Source organism: Pyrus communis, chromosome 9 (genome assembly GCF_041283825.1).
Source record: "Pyrus communis isolate YQ-2024b chromosome 9, ASM4128382v1, whole genome shotgun sequence".
Lineage (NCBI taxonomy): Eukaryota > Viridiplantae > Streptophyta > Magnoliopsida > Rosales > Rosaceae > Pyrus > Pyrus communis.
Window position 1 is genome coordinate 24,129,181 of NC_142573.1, and position 19,626 is coordinate 24,148,806.

Here is a 19,626-nt window from a genome sequence, read left to right on the forward strand (position 1 = left end):
ACTTTTATTTTATTGATATTTTAATTTTATTTTAATTTAAAATAAGAAACACGAGGGGGATGGCGTTGGAGCTTACGGTAAGATAAGGATGAGCTGAACCGACCATGCTTTTTGATTTTGCAGATATGGGTTTATATAAATTCCACTTTACAATATGGTCCTTTTATTTTCTAGAAATCCCACTCGAGTTTCTAGACTTCCATAGTTTCGGCCCACAAAGCACGAAACTCGGCAGGCTTTAGACAAACTATTAATTCAGCCCAATTTCATCCAAATGGGCCGTTGAACTAAGGGTAGGCCAGCATTCAGCCTATTTCCGTTGGGCTTCCCACCGTTTTTATTCGGAAAATTTCTAATTCTTGTCGCTGGACATCCTGAATTTTTTAATAACCATTTTATCCCATGTTAAAGGGGAATTTAATAGATTATAATTCATGGATTTTTATGAAGTTTAATTGATTTGTAGAGATTCCATATAAAGTTTTGATTCAATTCCCTTGAAATCTCATAGGAAGAGATGAGATTTGTGGATGCTTAAAATACACAATGAAATATCTACAGTTCCCTCAAATTCCTCAACTTTTTCAAATTATCTGAAATTACTTTCTAATTGAATACATCTGAAATGTTATAAACTTTTTTAAAATTCTTATTGAATACACCCGGATTTCTAAAGATTTTAATAAACTATTTCAAAATCTTGATTGAATGCACTTTGAATATCAGAGAATCACTTAAAATTCTGATTGAATACCCTTAGATTCATTAAAATAATTGAAATCCCTCAAATTCACAATTGAATACACCACTCTTAATATTTCTTAGTATTTAACAAAATAGAAAATGTAAAATTAAAAAATGAAAAGAAAAGAAAGAGGGAGGAAGTTGGTGTCCAGCAACCTAAACCCAACCTTCCCCTCCCACGTTCTCTCTCTCAAATTTAGGTTTTTCTTAGGCATATTTTACTCGTGACATTCAAGCTAGAACGTATCTCTAACATCCAGATCAAATAGAAATATGCAAGACTGATTAAGCTTTGCGAAAACCTTATGAAAAACCACGCAACCGTTGAGAGCGTGACATTCGCCTTAAGTGAACTTACAATTCTGAACCACATGTAGCACTACTCAATTTCAGAGTGACATTACAACATAAATTACATCCAGTTAATTGTCTAAACATCCTAATGATGATCAAGCACTAAGATATAAAGATAGTTTAAAATAGTGAATGACAATTTAAGGTAAGCATGCATAACAACATAAGTAAATTGAAAAAAAAAAAAAAAAAAAAAAAAACCTACATATTCATGCTAAGGCTCTTAGCCTCGTCTTAGAGAGAATTAGTTAGAAATAATTATAAGGGTAAATTACCGTTTGACCCCCTGAACTATTGGTGCAGTCCAAATTGACCCCCTAAACTATTTTTTTGGTATATTAGCCACCAGAACTATTTGAAATAAGTCTATTGACCCATTGTCATTAGATTTTGTCCACTATTATGTAAAATTCAAGGGCAAATTAGTCCACTTATCATCAATTCTTACATGTCACTTATAACCACCAATAAATTCTGACATGTGGACACATAGTAATGTGTAATGACAATGTGAAATGGTACGTTATGCAAAGATTTGGTTTCTTTATGTTTCTTATTATGATATAAGTTTTTGAATTATTCCGTGTCAACGTGTCATTATTTTATTGGTGGTTATAACTGATAAGTAAGAATGGGTGATAAAAAATTAATTTGCCTTTGAATTTGACGGAACATTGGACGAAATCTAACGACAAGGGGTTAATTGGCTTATTTTAAATAGTTCAGGGGTCAATTTATCAAAAAAAAAAAAAAATAGTTCAGGGGATTAATTTATCAAAAAAAATAGTTCAGGGGAACAATTTCAACTAGGATAATAGTTTAGAAGGTCAAACCGCGGTTTACCCTAATTATAATGGAATATCAAAATTGTTATTAAGATGAAAAGAGGGAAAAACCCCTAGTGGTACAAAGTTGCAAATCATCAAAGCTCTCCTATTCCTAAGCCAAATTCCAAAGTAAATTTGTCTCTGGTTTACAAACTTCTGTAATATATGGTAGACTAGAAAATTTAACTCTTACTTAAATTAGGTTCCCCACAAAATTTTGAAAAACTAGTACAATAATGTAACATAATAATAAATCCTAATTCAAAGCATACTCAAACTATGAAGATTCTTTCCTTTTGACTAACCAAATCTCCATAGATTCGGTCCCATGAAGTGTCATTGGAAATCTTAAGATGTCCTATTCAAAGTTGTAGAAGGAAATTTCCCCAACAAAAGGCATCTTTAATAAATTTTCACCCAAACAAGTATGAAAGGTCAATTTGTCCATTACTTCACACATGCACTCTTTTAATCACTACGACCAAACGACTTGGATTTACAGCTGAGATTTTGACACAATCAACTTCAATGCTTTGAGAATTTGCTCTAATTTGAATTACTCAAAACCTCCATTTTTCATTGCTTTCCCATCATAATAGATTCTACTACACCTGTAATAAAAAAAATACAAAAGGAATATATCAAAACTCTCCAAAAGTATATACAAAATCCACTTACGAATAGGGTAATATATAATATAAAAATGACTCGTCAATAAGCATCAAATCTTCTTCCTCTATGTCCAATTTTAGATAGAGTTTTCATGTTCATCGTCTCAAACCTATGAAGCCCCGATTCTTCACATCAGTGTCGATTCACACTCTTAGATTGGGAGTGGGAGTGAGAACGACGAATGTCCTCAAAAAGCAGTGGGTTTGAGCTGAGGAATGTGTTACGATTGTGATTGCCTTGATCACAATTAGAAGCTTATGATTACTTTAATTAGTAGTTAATCAAGTTGTTTAGTTATATGGCCAGCTGGCACCTTGTGATAGTGGAAGCATACATGTAACCAATTGGGCGTGTTAGTTCCTAACAGTCATCTGAAAAATAAAATACAATATTACAAAAACATTTCAGCTTTCTCTCTCTATCTCTCCCTAATTCCTTCCTTTTCTCAATTGTTAGCTGGTTAACTTGTGAGTTGAGAAAAGGTCACAAAGTCTTGATTCAATCATTGGTATCATCCTCTTGACCTTGGACTCCCCCTTGTATGACCCGCCATACCATAAACTCTTGCTTAATCACCATGGATGCTCGTTTGGAAGCCATTAAAGCTATCTTGGTTACCATCCCTCAAGTCATTTAAACCTCAATTGTTGCCAACAACACTTCTTTGACTATGCTCATGGACTCTAAACTCATTATGGGTTTCGAACAATTTCGTCGAGAGCAAGTTTATGTCGACAAGGGCATTTCATCATCCGATTAGGCAGCTCTTGGCCTAAATTTTGTCAATCCACCACATGTCACTACTGAGGCGGGTGATTTTCATTACATCAAAACATCGCGACAGCTTAGAAGTGACAATTCTAATGCAGGAAGCTTTGCACCCAAGCCTTAGTAGTAACATCGCCTCGATTTCCCATGATTCACCAATGGTGAGGATCTCTTAGCTTGGATCTACAAATCTAAGCAATATTACACCTATTACCATGTCCTGGAGTAGCAGAAGGTAGTCATCGCCTATTTCCACCTGGAAAACGAGGCATTGCAATGGTTTAAATGGTGCGACTGTATCCGCTCCACACCTACATGGGCTGAATTTACTCGAGCTTTTTGCCAAGAGTTTGGTCCTTCAGAATTCGAAGATTACACTAAAGCACTATTTAAACTCAAGAAAATAAGTATTCTTAAGGATTACATACTTGAATTTCGTAGGCTTGTTAATCGCACTACTGATGTTGGCCCTATTCTATTGAAAAACTGCTTTATTTGTGGGTTAAAAAGAGAATTGAAATATGATGTTAAGCCGTTGAAACCCAATTCTATGCATGATGCAATAGCAATAGCTGTCTAATTAGATGCTAAGCTTATAGATCTTAAACCAGTGCCTCCTAAACATGTTCCTCTGGTTAAGCCTTCACCCTTACCTAATCATATTCTGGTGAGAACCTGATACCCTGCCTTGCCTTACAAGAAATTAATCCCTGAGGAAGTCCACACAAAAAAAGGAAAAAAAAAAAAAAAAAAAAAAGGGTGAGTGTTGGTTTTGTGATGACAAGTGGGTTAGGGGACACAAATGTGCTCATAAACAACTTCTCATGTTAGATATATTGTCTGATGATGAGTTAGGGGAAGAAGAAATAGATGCCATTCTTGTGGAATTGCAAAACATGACACTTAGCGAGTGTGCTTTCTATGATACTAGTGCCCATCACTCAGTTCAAACAATGAAAGTTGAGGGTTTGGCTAATAATCACACTGTCAGGATGTTGTTAGACTCTTGGAACACCCATAATTTCATAGACTCTAAACTAGTCAAGAAATTGGGGTGATCATTACAACCAACAAAACTTTTTGAGGTGATGATTGCTTATGGAGGCAGAGTGAAAAGCCAAAGCTGTTGTAGGCATGCTCCCTTGGTGGTGGGGAATTACAGTTGCCAAATTGATTTGTTTGCTTTACCCTTATGGGGTTGTGATGTAGTCTTAGGGGTCCAATGGTTGTCCACAGTAAGCCCAATACTATGGGATTTTCAACATTTGACTACGGAGTTTAAGGTGGGACACCAGCAGTTCAAATTGTCTCATTGTGCAGCTTCACAGTCATAAATACAAGACATTTCAGTGCATCAGATGGACAAAAAGTTCTCCACTTCCAATTTAGGACTAATATTGTATTTTATGGATGTTGGTAATGTTAAACCTCTGAGCTTACTTCTTCACAATCCACTGAATTACAGGCAATTTTGGGAAAATTTGAGGAGGTCTTTGCCATTCTTTCTACATTACCTCTTTCCAGGTCCCAGGACCACAAGATTCCATTGATTCTAGGAGCAAGACCCCCTAATATAAGGCCTTACCATTATGGTCCTTTACAAAAATCAGAAATTGAAAAGGCAGTTCAGGAGTTGTTGCAATTTGGATTTATAAGACCAAGCCATAGTCCATTTTCCTTTCCAGATTTGCTAGTTAAGAAGAAAGAATGAACTTGGAGACTATGTATGGATTATAGGGAGTTAAACAGCATGACCATCAATGATAAATATCCAATACCACTTATAAATGACCTATTAGATGAGCTATTTGGGGCTAGGTTCTTTTCCAAGTTGGATCTAAGGTCTGGTTACCACCATATTCAAATGCATAAACAGGATGTGGAAAAAAATGCCTTCAGGTCACATGAAAGATACTATGAATTCTTAGTAATGCCATTTGGGCTTACTAATGCTCCTGCAAGCTTTCAGAGTTTGATGAATGATATCTTTAAACCCCATCTCAAGAAAGTTTATATTGGTATTTTTTGATGACATACTAGTCTATAGCAAAACTTGGAAGGATCATCTCTCTGATTTGCACCAGACTTTGGAGTTATTATTGCAGCACCAATTGTATGTGAAGAAGTCTAAATGTTCTTTTGATCAGCAACATGTTGAATACTTGGGCTACATAGTATCTAGTGCTGGAGTTGCTGCTGATCCAACCAAGATACAAGCTATTCTAGATTGGCCATTCCCTAGGAATGTGAAGGAACTAAGGGGATTTCTGGGGTTGACAAGTTATTACATAAAGTTTTGTACAAGGCTATGGCAAAATATGTTAGCCTTTGTGTCATCTCACTAAAAAAAATGGCTTCATGTGGTTTGAGTCAGCTAAATTAGCCTTCCAATAGTTAAAAAGAGTGATGACCTCCCCTAGGATATTAGCCTTACCTGATTTCTCAATTCCATTTGTTATAGAATGTGATGCTTCTGCAAATGGGATAGGGGGCAATGTTACAACAACAGGGAAAAAGCCATTGGTTTTTCTAGAAAGGCCTTGGGTCCCAAGAATCAGGCTATGTCTACTTATAAAAGGGAATTTATAGTTGTGGTGCATGCCATCAAAAAATGGCAGAACTACCTTCAGGGACAACATTTCACAATCAAAACAAATCACAATAGCTTGAAGTATTTCTTGAATCAAAGAGCTATTACCCAATTTCAGCAAAATTGGGTTTCAAAGCTATTGGGCTTTGATTATGAGATACAATACAAACAAGGTGTGGAAAAATGTGGTGGCTGATGTTCTATCTAGGGTACTTAGTTCAACTACATTAAAAGCATCCCACAGTGAAGATTTAGGAGAATGTGTCAGTATTACATACCCTTACTTTGGGTGATTGGATGATTTAAGAAGATAATTGGAACATGATGTTCGGGTAACACAAAAGAAAGAAGAATTGATGACTGCCATTCACTCCAATGTTGTCACTTCCCATTTATTAGAGTACCATTGATAGTGGGTTCTTAAAGCACAAAGCTAAGATTGTGATTGGTCCAGATTCTAATTGGAGGCACAAAATCTTTGAAGAACATCACTACACTCTCATGGCTGGTCATGAAGGTGTTCAGAAAACCTACCACAGATTAAAGATAAGCTTTTATTGGGTAAGAATGAAAAAAAACATCAAGTCTTGGGTAACTGAGTGAAGATTTGTCAATAGAACAAGTACTTCAGCCATTTCCAATTCCTAACAATGTTTGGAGGGACATTAGCATGGATTTTATCAGTGGCTTACCCAATTGCAAGGGCAAATATGTTATTTTGGTAGTTGTGGACATGTTATCTAAATATGCTCACTTCATTGCTCGTGGATACCCTTATACTGCAACCATGGTAGCTCAGGAGTTTGTAGAACGTGTGTTCAAGCTGCATGGCATTCCAGCAACCATAGTAAGTAATGAGAGATATTGTCTTCCTCAGTGCATTTTGGAAGGAATTTTTCAAAATGAGTGAATCAAAGTTGTGTATGAGTTCTAGATACCACCCTTAGAGTGATGAACAGACTTAGGTGGTTAATAGGTGCTTGGAGACCTATCTTAAGTGCTTCATAAGCTGCCAACCCAAAAAATGGCTCTATTGGTTCCCATGGGCTGAATGGAGTTACAATTCTTCATTCCATAGCTCATCCAAGTTCTCTCCCTTTGAAATTGTTTATGGTTTTCCCCCTCCACACATTGCTTCTTATGAAATGGGCATTGCTAAATTAGAAATAGTTAAGCAAGGATTGATGGCAAAAGATAAGCTCCTAGCTATGCTCAAGACTAATCTATTGGTGGCTCAGAATAGGATGAAGGCTCAAGCTGATAAGCATAGAAAGGAGAAAGTGTTTGAAGTTGGAGACTTGGTTTATTTGAAATTGGTACACTATCAATTGCAATCCTTGGCTGCATATGCTTATCACAAACTACATCCCTGGTTTTATGGACCTTGTGAGGTTTTAGAGGGGATTAGGAGTGTAGCATACAAACACAAGCTTCTTACAGATTCCAAGATACATCATGTTTTCCATGTTAGTTGTTTGAAGAAGCATTTGGGTCCGGGGGTTAGTCCTCTATCAATTCTACCAGTGGTAACAAAAGATGGGTTGCAGTCACATGAGCCAATGTTAATTCTGCAAAAGAGAGTGTGAAAGATGGGTAATGCTGTTGAAGTGCAATTACTCGTACAGTGGAAGAACAACAAGGAAGAAGATGCTACATGGGAGGATTATGATGAGTCTGTTAAAAAATTTCCAGATTTTTCTCTGTGATTACAACCTTGTGCACAAGGTTTATTTGAAGGGGTGGGTAATGTTACAATTGTGATTGCCTTGATTGTAATTAGAAGCTTATTAGTACTTTAATTAGTAGTTAATCAAGTTGTTTAGTTATATGGCCAACTGGCACTTTGTGATAGTGGAAGCATATATGTAACCAATTGGGGGTTTTGGTCCTCAATGGTCATTTAAAAAATAAAATTTGTATTACAAAAACATTTCAGCTCTCTCTCACTATCTCTCGCTCCTTCCTTCCCTTCCTCCATTGTTATATGGTTAACTTGCAGGTTGAGAAAAGGTCATAGAGTATTGATTCTATTAGAATGGCGAGGTTCAGCTGGGTTCGACAATTTTGATAAAAAATATGTGAGTATCATGAAATCGGGGAAACTGAAAGAAATTTCAATTATTTCGAATCTCAAACTAGATATTTGATAGGTAAATATGGCGCTGCAACGCTTAATTGCAGAGGCATCCATGGTGCTTCGTTTCCTTTAATTTGTTTTTTCCTTGCCCTTCATGTCTCCTTTTGGCTACTTCATTCTTTGATGCGTCCCATTTTTCTGAAACCTTATCTCAACCGCTGGTTTTCATTTTAAAAAGTGGAATGCCGATATTTATCAAGCCTACTCATGCGCAAACCATGTGCAAGAGAGTAAGAGGTTCGGAAGAGATTAGCATATAGAGAAATTCACAAAGGCAAGGATCAAGGTCAATCAATCCCAAAAGGATGTATATTACAAAATGAATTGATACATCATATTGGAAGATTAAATTTATAAACTAAATTTGCAAACTACATGATGTGTCATTAATAGGAAATGAGCACGTTTATCAACGTTTAAGTAATAATTTCAATCATCAACTTCCATGTCATTTAGTTTACAAAATTTAGTCTACAAATTTAGTCTCCCTAATATTACTCAGACTAGAGCAGTCGCAAGAAGGTTTTTTCAAATGGGCAAGACTCACGGGCAAGACAAATGGCCGATCCAAGGCCAATATTGCTCTATAAATATGAAGATTGAAGAGAAAGATCTCTAAATCAGCACATAAAGCTTCATATTCTTGCTGTCCTTTACTTAGACCTGGTTTGGTACTGAGGTGATTTTGAAAAAAGCTGCTATAAAAAAAAAGCTGGGAGCTGTTTTTGTGTTTGATAAACACTCAGCTTCAGCTTTTTTTCATAATTTTGGGTGAAAAAAAGCCAAAAACAAGAAGCTGCAAAACCCAGCTTTGAAAAACCGGCTTTTTTTCACATCTGTTTTACATAAAAGTTTACCAAACACTCTAATACTGCTTTTTTTTTTTTTTTTCAAAAGCACTTTTACAAAAAAGTTTTCCAAACACTCTGCTGCTTTATTTCACAGCTGCTTATTCTCACAGCACAGCAGAAGCAACTTTTTTTCAAAGCACAGCAATACCAAACCAGCCATTAGTCTAGGTTTTTTATTTCCAGCTGCTGACTGTTTACTTTTCAAATTCTTAGTTCATGTAATTTTATTGCATTAAGCTTTAATGTTTTACACACTTCTAAGTCTCACTACAAGAAAAATGGGCTATGGATACAAAATTGAGGACACATAGGAGGAGTTTGTGTCCCTTTGAACACTAATAGGGTGAAACAGTGCGCATCTTGTAAAGGGCACCAAGTATTGTGCCCAAATGTAAAAAAAGTGGACACAAACACATTATTGGGCATGAAAATCGAGACTTTTGTGCCCAAATGTCCATCCAGCTTTCACGTGTCCCTTTAATGTCAAAAATGAAAATTTAATATTAATTTACAAAGACACGATAACAGTTTTCGTGCCCTCTAATTTAATATATTTAAATGAAAAGTAGGTTTTTTGTGTCCTCTACATATTTACTTTTTCCTATTCCACAATAATAAGATTATTTATTAATTTCAAACTGACACAATAATATTTTCGTGCCCTTTGTTTTAAATAAAATAAGAATACCACTCTCTTTAGACCAAAAAAAAAATACCACTCTGTTTTTTGTCAATCTTCACTCTTCACTCTTCTCAATTCCTTAATTCCGCATCTCCTCTTTCTCTTTCCTTTCATTTTCAACCCCAACATTTCCTCTCAATTCCTCCCGCCTCTCCTCTGGCTCTCCCTTTCCCAATCAACCCAAGCCTCTCACCAACCCCGGGCTCTCCTCGTCAACCACAGCCTCACTTAAACTATCCTCCATTTCCTCCTCAATCATTTTCCTCCATCTTGTATCCTCTCTCTTCCTCTACTCTTTCACGCAACAGCGCCGCCGTCCACTAGTCACCAACGGCCGCCAAATTATACGTCCAGAATCATCTTCTAGTCCTCTTTCTAACCCCTAAGTTTGTTTCTACAAATTCGTAACCAAATTTTCTCAATTTCAAATCTAAGAAACGGTGACCGCGGGTTTTCCGGCCAATTTCTGGCCAAGCCTGCAGGAATTGGACCTCGACCTAAGAGGTAAAAATGATCCTCTCCTCGTGGGCTGTCCTTTAATGTAAGTGCTTTTCCAAAATAGAAATTTCAGTTTTGGGATCAATTCTAGATTTCAAATTTTAATTCCATTATATATGTCAATTAGTATTGTATCCCATATTTGAAATGTTGTAAATTGCTTTTGTTGATCCCAGATTCAATAATCTGTAATTTTTTTTAAGATTTGCTGGTGTGAATAAGAAAATTAAAGTCCGTTAAAAAAAAAAAAGCAAAGCACGAAAATAACGAATGGAGTATTGGTAGTCCATCCTGTGGGAATGGTTTTGCATTCGACTATATTTGTCTTGGTTTCTGATGAGTGATGGCTATAGAATCCATGTGTACCTGATGAATATTGTAGTCCGTTAGCCGAGTGGGTCTTTTAGTCACTAAGATCAAGCATGAAATGATTGATTGCGTTTGAAAATTTGTATGAAATGATTGGTAGGTTTTGGAATTGTTGATGGAATAAGTCATGGGTTTATGAATTTGGGGTTTATATGTTGTCAATTTCTGGCGTATTTTGATTATGTATGCATTGGTATTAATGGTGGGAACTGGAAGGTCCATTTCTCCAGTCCAGATGACCGGCTGGATGACGACAGAGTTGCAAGGAGGACAACTTCTCACTCCTCTCTTCCTTTTAGACTTCGATATAGTGGCAAGGCTCTTCATTTTTTCATTATAATCACCCATTCCACTTCCAAATAAGTCATATTTTTGGGTATTGTGTTTATTCATCTGATTGTTTTTGTTTTTTAGCTTTTAGCTCATTTGTTTCTAATATAGGAACTGGGATATAGTTGGACTTAATTTAAGTCTATTCTGTTTTAAATTTCGGGGTTGAATTTGGGGCTTGTGTTTCAGAACTGTGATTTAATATGTTGTCAAATTAGATTTGGGAGTTCATGTTGTGGCTTCGAAGTTCAAAGTTCTTCTTGGAGAGGTATTAGTAACTGTTAAAAACTAAGACTTTTCATTAAAAAAGAAAAGGTTGTGATATGTTATTTGGGTGTTTTAACTTTCTCTTTGCTGGTGGGGAATTGTTCAGCTGGTGGAAAATGTGTAAAATGCTTTGTGTTATGTTTCTATGAATTGTTCCTCATTTTGTATCATAGGTTAGTTTAAGGATGGTAATAGGATATTTCTTAATTGTTCTTGGACCTACCTCAAATTGATAATGCATTATCCAAAAAGTAATAATGTCCGAGTAATGGAGTAGTCTTGTCAAAAAGAAGACGTTGTCAAAAAGAAGACTGCAGTTATTCAGGTTAATGCTTGAACAAAATGAAATAGAAAATGAAAGCATTAAGTAGTCATCATGTCCCAATCCTGTCAATGATAACTGATTGACATGCATGCATATAATGTACGAGATCAATACAAACATCCAAATGTCTCAAAAACTACATCTCACATTTAATTTTAGTTCAAATGAGTACACATTTGACATAAACTAAATTATTTTTTTCTTCCAATTTTTCAGGCACGGCGGTTTATTACCCTCATTGATGTTTGTGTTTATATACAGTGCACTATATTTTTAGTCATTGTAACTATGATTGTTTAATGATTGTGGTTGTTTTTGGGATCTTTTTTTGTGTCTTCGGCTGAAGAACATGATGAAAATGAACTTGATCATGTGACTTTTTCCAAAATGACACACATAAGAGGACCTAAGCAACTCCCAGTTGATGATGAATTTGCCAAAATGATGGTAATTTGTACATTTTCACTTGACCAAATTTATTTCCAGCAATCTTTAATGAAATTTTATGCATTTACGAATGATTAAGGCTTTTACAAACAGTTGGTGTTTGAAAATCTGGAAGTGGAGGTTCGTGAGCGTGGTGAAAAGGTAACAACAGATGTTCGCAATAGGATTTATGTAGAAGTGCTGGGCCTGGAGAAGCGAAATCAAGTGCGGGGCTTTGGCCTTGGAGTTGGTTGGGCAGATGTACCAGGAATTGTTACTGAACAGCGAGGTATTTCTAGGGAAGTGAAGTATCTTCGGGAAGCTTATGAAGCTCAGAAACAAGCCACTACTGCTGCGGAAGAAAAAATGACTCATATGATGCATGAGGCAAATGAGAAAGCGGAAAAAATGAAAAGAGAGCAAGAAGAAAGCATACAAAGGCTTAGGGCCGAACAAGAGGAGAATTTGAGGTTAGCAAAGGTGCAAATGGCTGAGCAATTGAAAGCCATGTTGGCACATGTTGGCACATGTAGGCATTAACATTGGTTCATTTGGAGTGGGTGCTCTACAAAGTACTTCAACTCAGCAGCAAGGTGTGGAAGCTCATATGCTCAGATTTCAACGCGTTTCGAAGGTGGAAATGACAAGAATGTGCAGTGTGGACCTTCAATTTCTAGTGCTATGATGCATGAGGACTGCCAAAGTGAGAATACTGGTTAGTTGTCATCAAGCAGCCTTTGTAAATGTGTATTTTGTTTATATATTGCTGGTTTAACCATTAGTACGTTTGAATTGGGGATACAAGCTTGGATATGTTATATTTTGTTGTATATAGAGAATCCCGGGTATGTCCAACATAGGATAACATGTATTTTTTGGTTTAACATTTGGATGGGTTTTATTGTTAGGTTGCATGAATCGGTCTTAGCCAAGAACATGGGTTATGTAATATATTAACTTCACTATTTTAGTGCTAATGTTGATTTATGTTTAGTTTGTAATGGATGATTTGTAAGTTTCTAAAATTTGGTGGAAATTAGGTTCTGTGAGCAACCTGATGATTTCTATATTTAAATAAAAATATCCAATTGTGCTGGAGTTTTATTGTATTTTTTAAAATATAATAGTGGCACAATTTTAAAGTTGTGCCCTTGCTTTAACATTTCTACAGCAATCTAAGCCTTTAAAATAGCAATTGTGCCCATCTTACACCATACATTCAATAGCCTTTATTAGAGGTGAGACACAATAAGGGTTGTATTTGCGCTTAGCTTTGGGCACAAAACATCATATTGTGTGCTATAAGCAATGGTGACGCCCATAGAGGGCACATATACAAACTTAGTTGCTGCACTGTTGCTATTGCTCTATGAGCACAAATGTTGGTGCTTTTTGGCCTCAAAGGGCACATATAATTTATTGTGTGCAATGCTCATTTTTTTTTTTTTGTAGTGTCTCTTGTTATTTCAATTTCATTTTAAGACGAGTTCGTTTATTTCAATTGCACTGTACTTTACACAAATTACCTTCTTGTTCTTTATGATATTGTTTGTTAATACACAAAATTAGTGAGACCTTAGAACAACGTAAAGTGTCAAGTTTGAGACTTCGCAAGGTTGTTTTGGTTATCTAGTGAGGATAATATGTAAATAGATGGAGATAGGAAAGCAACCACAAGATGTACGTGGTTCACCCTAAGTTGGACTATATCCACGGGGTAGAATTCTCATTAATAGTGAAGAGTTTATACAATACATAGGTTCAAGCATAATCATCATTAGTGAGTTCTAATGACGAGTTTAAGTATGATAATGGCATTAGTCGCTCATTGTAGGAAGAAAAACCTCTTTTTATAGTTAAGGAGAGTCTTCGTCTTTCGTCCGCGGTCGATATGGGACTCTAGGAGATTTATTTTGATGTTGACGAATGTCGTGTTGTGATTGGAAAAGAACTCGTGTGCTTCGGCATGGGTGCCTCAACATGAACTTTTAAGTGAGTCCCTGAAGGTATGGAGTTGATCAGTGCTCGGTAATTTCGAGATTTGTGAAGTATGGTACAAACATTGTTCATTATATTATTGCACTTTATGTTCTTACACTTTAATTCCTTGCTTAGCTGTTCAATTGTTTGGTTAGAAGTCAAATTCACGGTGCACAACATCACTTACACATTCCATCGAGACAAATTTGTGGTTTGCGGCGGCATGCCTGCGTAATCCAAAAAGAAGGAAAAAAAATCCTTCTCTTGGCCCTACACGGCCGAAAAGAGGGAAACATAATTTCAAATTAACTTCCTCAATCGCCTTTACATTTGCATGAATACTTGATGCGGCTACTTCTTAAGTTGTACACACTCAAAAAGGAGTGTTGCAACTAGAGTTATTTTTGTAGTGAGATTGTCTAAAGTTAAAGTAGAATCCAATAAGATTTAGGAAATCTTGGCCTATTAGACTTGTATTATTTGGTGGTCAAATTTGGGGGTCAAGTAAAACCCTGTCTATGAATATTAGTATAAATAAAGGCACAAGACTAAGGAAACATCATCTAAAAAATAATTGAGGCCCTTCTCTCTTTCTAACCGCACCTCTCTGTTTTTAACTCTCAAATTATTTTATTTCACGACAATTTTCTTGGAGTGCCTAATTATAAGCACATTATTTACAAAGAAAGGGTACTAACTAATTATATTTGGCCTTCAGTGGACAACACACAATTAATAATATTTACGACAAAATAATTATTGTTTATTTATTTATTTTATCCAAATGGTACAAATTTGACGGTCACGTCAATAAATATGTGGAACCCGCAGTTACTACATCATCTCTTTATAGTCAATTTACGGATATATGATATTGCAACTAAAACACAATTTGTGTATGATATTGTAATGTTTTAAAATGAGGTATGGTATGGTTAAACCTAAACTCAAGGGTACAAACTATAATTAATTAACCCAAGAACAAAGTAATTACATACGCACTGGAAAGAAAAAACTGATGAGATCCAACAAGACATTTTACTCCTTGAGAAGTTAAGTTTTTTTCAAGAGGAGAGGATCCAGGACAGTGTGGATGGCATACAGAAGCAGCAGCAAATATATTATGAGGCCAACAATGCTTGAGATTAGGGCTGCCTTTACATGGTCACAGTATTTGGGGACTTGCCCGCATATGGGTAGCCAACCTGCATATGAATTTCCATGCTTCCCCACATCACCAATAGCCAAAGCTGCTGAAAAGCTTGAGCTCAGTAATACAGTGATTACCTGTTCATAGTCCAAACAAGTCATTGCAGCTCTTATTGTTAAATTAAATTGTTTGGAATTACAAAAAAAGAATTACTGTGAAACATAAGCAACCTTCAAATAATTAAGAAAAAAGAAATCTAGCTAGAGAGCTTAAGTTATTCATATGATTACCACATCCAAAGCCACGACTAATCTCCATAGCTGACTCTCAGAAGGAAGGAAAAGAACCAAAAACCCGTATACGGTTGCAATCGCATTTGCGATCGCAAAGTACCTATAAAGATAAAAAGTGTACGTTTAGCAACAAGCACATGTACATACATATATACATATACACATGTACATACGTAAAGAAAATGTATAGAAATTATGCAAGTAGCAATGCGTGTTGTCAAACTATTATTAATCCGAACTATTGGTCATCATGATGTTTTTTGTCTTAGCAAGAAAACCCACCGATCCTCTACAAAGTATATGGCGTATATAGCGTGCGCCGTGCATTGAAAAGGCTGAATAAAAGCGAAATACAAAAAACTTACTGGAAGGCTGGTGTGTGGTTATACTTGACTTCAAAAGATATTCCAAAGTTGCTGGTTCTCTGATGGCTTGTAACCATGACAATTGCAGCCACAAGGGTAGCGGCGACGGCCATCAGCCGTAGTACTAGGGTGCAGAGTCTCTTAGTGATCTTGGCCATGGATTCTGCACTGGAGTTTGGGTGCATGCACGAGCTTGCCCTGTAATGTGCAAATTAAGAGACTGATGCATGCAGATTTCTTTGTACGGTAATAAGCATACGTAGGGTTAGATTGTTGGGAAGGAAAGTTGGTGGGGTTTGGTTGCACTTCTAAAAGTTATTCATACTTGTTTGTCTTTTGTTAGTTGAAATGCTCAACGGTCACCACCAGTACAGTCCACTAGAAGCTCATCTACCTTAGGCTTCAATAGACTTTTGAGCCATTTGTGGTTGTTTTACTGTACTGATCCTTTTTTTTCTTTAAAAAATGTTACCCTTAACACATATTTGTATCGAATAATGCTATAAAGATTAAATGTGTAAACTAAGTTTACAAACTAAACGACGTGTTATCAATAACAAATAAGCATGTTAATTAATACTTAAGTAATGTTCCAATCATCAATTTTCATGTCATTTAGTTTATATAATTTAGTCTACACATTTAGTCTCCCTAGCATTACCTATTTGTACCACCATCTATATTATCTCATAGAGATGGGACTCACATGTATTGGTGGGTCCTGCCTCTATTAAAGAGACGAAACAAATATGTGATAAGTGTAGCTTACTCTTTTTCTTTTGTGTGGGTAAATATGAAAAGATTTGGAATCGAAAGTAAGGCGATAGTCAATCCGTTTTAGTTATTAGTTTTATTTGTTGGGTGTAACTAAAAAGGAAATACAAGGAAAAATGACGGATGAATAAGAAGAGGAAGAATTGTGGGAAGGGTTGAAAGAAATGCACATGGAAATGTAATTAAAACTACAAAACAACTTTAACAAGGTTTCCTTTTCTAATTTTTGTTCTCATTTTGTATACCATTTCATATGAATTTTCCTTCTTAGTTCATTATTTATTTCATCTATATTCTCTCTATTTTTATTACAAAAATTGAAAACTGAATCTGAAAACGATATGTTTATTATGACACTAAAAGAAAAATATCTATATTTAGTGGCGAAGTCAGAATTTTCAAAGAATAGAGTCATGATGTCGACCAAAAAAAGTTTGTTGGACCATTTTGTTGAACATCTGGTATAAACATGTCGATTCGTGCCAATATTTGTTGAAAGCTTATGCCAACATTTGTCAACTACTATGATATGGAGAGGCTTGTTAAGGGTGACTACAGGAAATTGTAGAATAATGTTGAAGATTGTCAAAAGTTGTTAACTAAGGCATTTCATTGAGCATTTGGTGCGCACAATAAAGTCGCACACAAGAAAAAAGAAAAAGAAAACAAGGATGATAAAGAAAAATGGACGAAAGAAGTAGGAAAAGAGGGTTGTAACTTTGTTTGCCCTAATTATTTATAGAGTCAAGTACAATACACATATAAATATACATAGTTTTTGAAGTGGTTGACAACTCCATGTAAACATTAATCCATACAAATATACATAGGTTGTTGTATCCATCAATGTAGACATTAATCCACCAACTCCACGCTTACTTTCTCATTTACGACAAACGATTCATTCAACTGTCTTAACAATTAATCTCCTGCATGCTTCGTTTAGGCTTTTCGGGTTATCAACCGTGAATAACTTCTTAACTAAGTAATAAAATAATTAACTAATAAAAAATAATGATTATATAATTGGATGCTTATCATTGTGAATGAACAATGCGAATGTACTTTTAATTATGGCTTATTATATTAACATCTCATACATTGTTGAATACACTTTACATACTTAATAAATTTCATATTTTCTTTTTCAATTAAAATTTATCTTAATACACCTCACGTACTTTTCCATAAACACCCTCACAATCCACACTCTCAACATAAACCTTACATTTTCTCCATTCACCCCACTTTTCTTCATACACCCCACACTCTTCACAATGATTTTGTTCTTTTTTTTTTGTATGTGCTATGTACTGTTTGATACAAAATCATTCATGTCATACAAGTATTTTCTTACTACTACAGAGGATTCAAATAGAGGAAAGTAGAAGCTACTTGGGAAACCTTATAAAACTGAAAGGGCAGAAGTTTTGACACGATAGAGAGGGTTAAGAGCATAGATGGTGAGAGCAATCTGTTTGAATTTTTTTTCCTTAACCTTTTTCCATCTAATCAACTTGATCTGCGAGGGGGTGTATCTCAAAAATGATAATTTAGGAAATAAGATGATGATGTGAGGAGCTTAGGCTCTCTATGTCCATTTGGTAGTCAAATTCGGCAATATCAAGTATTGGCCTTGGCTGAGATGCACACTAAATGATATTTTATGCATCACATATCATACTAAAACACCATGTTGTAAATGCAAAAATTGTCTCTTGAAGGCACAAATGCAATTTAGTATTATCTTATCATTAGATTATTTTTAGAACATGGCTTTTGTGAAACAGAATCACCATTATCTTATTTGCGAAAGAAGGGGAGGACTGTAATCTGAAACCAATGAAGTTTAACCTTCATCCACCTGTGACAGTACATTTTGAACAAGGTGAAGCTTCCAAAACGTCAATTTCATATTCCGTTCGTCAAAAATAAGTTTTCTCAATCAATGTGTTTGTAGTTTCATCGGTTAGGCTTTTGTTCTACATGGAGAGTGAGAGTGGTTTAGAGAGTTGAAGAAGATAAATAATCTTGTGATATACATGTTAACAGTGATTTGGGGTGTATTCAGTATTTCCTTAAAAAAAAAATTTTACCTTATAAGGTTGAAATTGTCATTGCATAATAGAGTATATAAATCATTTAATATTAAATTTTAATGTGGGATAAATTCAACATTATGTTGGATGCTAATAAAAAAAACCTTAATTATTCATTCACTGGGGTTTCTATTTTTAATAGTTCGATTCCCTTTTGAACTACTAAATTATAAGTTTATTCAAGTTGTATTTCTAAATTATATTGCTATGTGCCTTTTGTAGGTAATTCCCTTTGGTTCTTGGATAGGGTTTCTATTTAAGCTAATGTAATTACAAAGAAGGCGCTTGGTCTTCCACCATAAGAGGTTTATATCGAGTGTAACCAGCAGTGGACTGTCTTCCCCTTAACACGAGAAAGGGAGAATAAAGTATGTGTACATATGAGAGAGTTTATGTCCATACATTACATGCAGTGAAGGTAGATAATGAGTATGACCCTCTCATATCCTACTAAGTTTGCATTAAGTTTTCATTTGATGTAGAGACCACATTTTTGAGTGGGATAGGAAATGCTTTCGTTAAGATACTTGACAAACAGTGTCTTAAAGACCACATTTTTGCATCAAGGTACCACAATGTCAAAATACCCTTGATCATGGAGAAATCATTTTTGCTAAAATACGTTATAAGCCCCCTCCTTATTTTCCCCCTGGTAGTAAGTAGCTCCAGAAGCAGCATGAGGAAATGAGCAGTAGACCTCCATAATTCTTCTTCACTTGCAGGAAAGAGGAAACATATTGCGAAAGAACGTGTAACCGTCATATCACCAACATGTACTGAAGACGATTGGATTCATCAAACAATTAAAGAATTTGGGAACTCCACGGGGATGCGGCATTGGCCTAAGCCTTCGTCCCCGCGTCCCACTCTTATTTATTTTCAAAGTTCTTTTCAGATTTTACAATACGAAGAAAATGGATCACTCTCTAAGAGATGTTAAACTTCTGTTAGACATTATTGATAAGACCATAACGGAGTGTGTGTGTGGGGGTCACGGTTGCTATGGAATGAGGGTCTTCTACTTCTAAGCCAATGGTGGAGTCGAGAAGAAGTCGGCCACGGAACTCAAAGAAACTTGTAGGAAGAACTTGCACTGAAAGTGGAATTGTAGGAAGAAGTCACCTT

General features: G+C 35.6%; 1 protein-coding gene across 1 annotated transcript; it reads right to left on the reverse strand.

Annotated features, from left to right (window-relative positions):
- Positions 1 to 14,767: 14,767 nt before the first annotated feature.
- LOC137738817 (CASP-like protein 1C1) lies at positions 14,768 to 15,856 on the reverse strand. Its single transcript, XM_068478289.2, has 3 exons — positions 15,629 to 15,856; positions 15,261 to 15,363; positions 14,768 to 15,107 (listed from the first exon to the last, which is right to left on the reverse strand). Exons 1-3 carry the CDS (start codon positions 15,811 to 15,813, stop codon positions 14,874 to 14,876), a joined length of 522 nt encoding a protein of 173 aa, XP_068334390.1. The 5' UTR covers positions 15,814 to 15,856; the 3' UTR covers positions 14,768 to 14,873.
- Between the last annotated feature and the right edge of the window lie 3,770 nt (positions 15,857 to 19,626).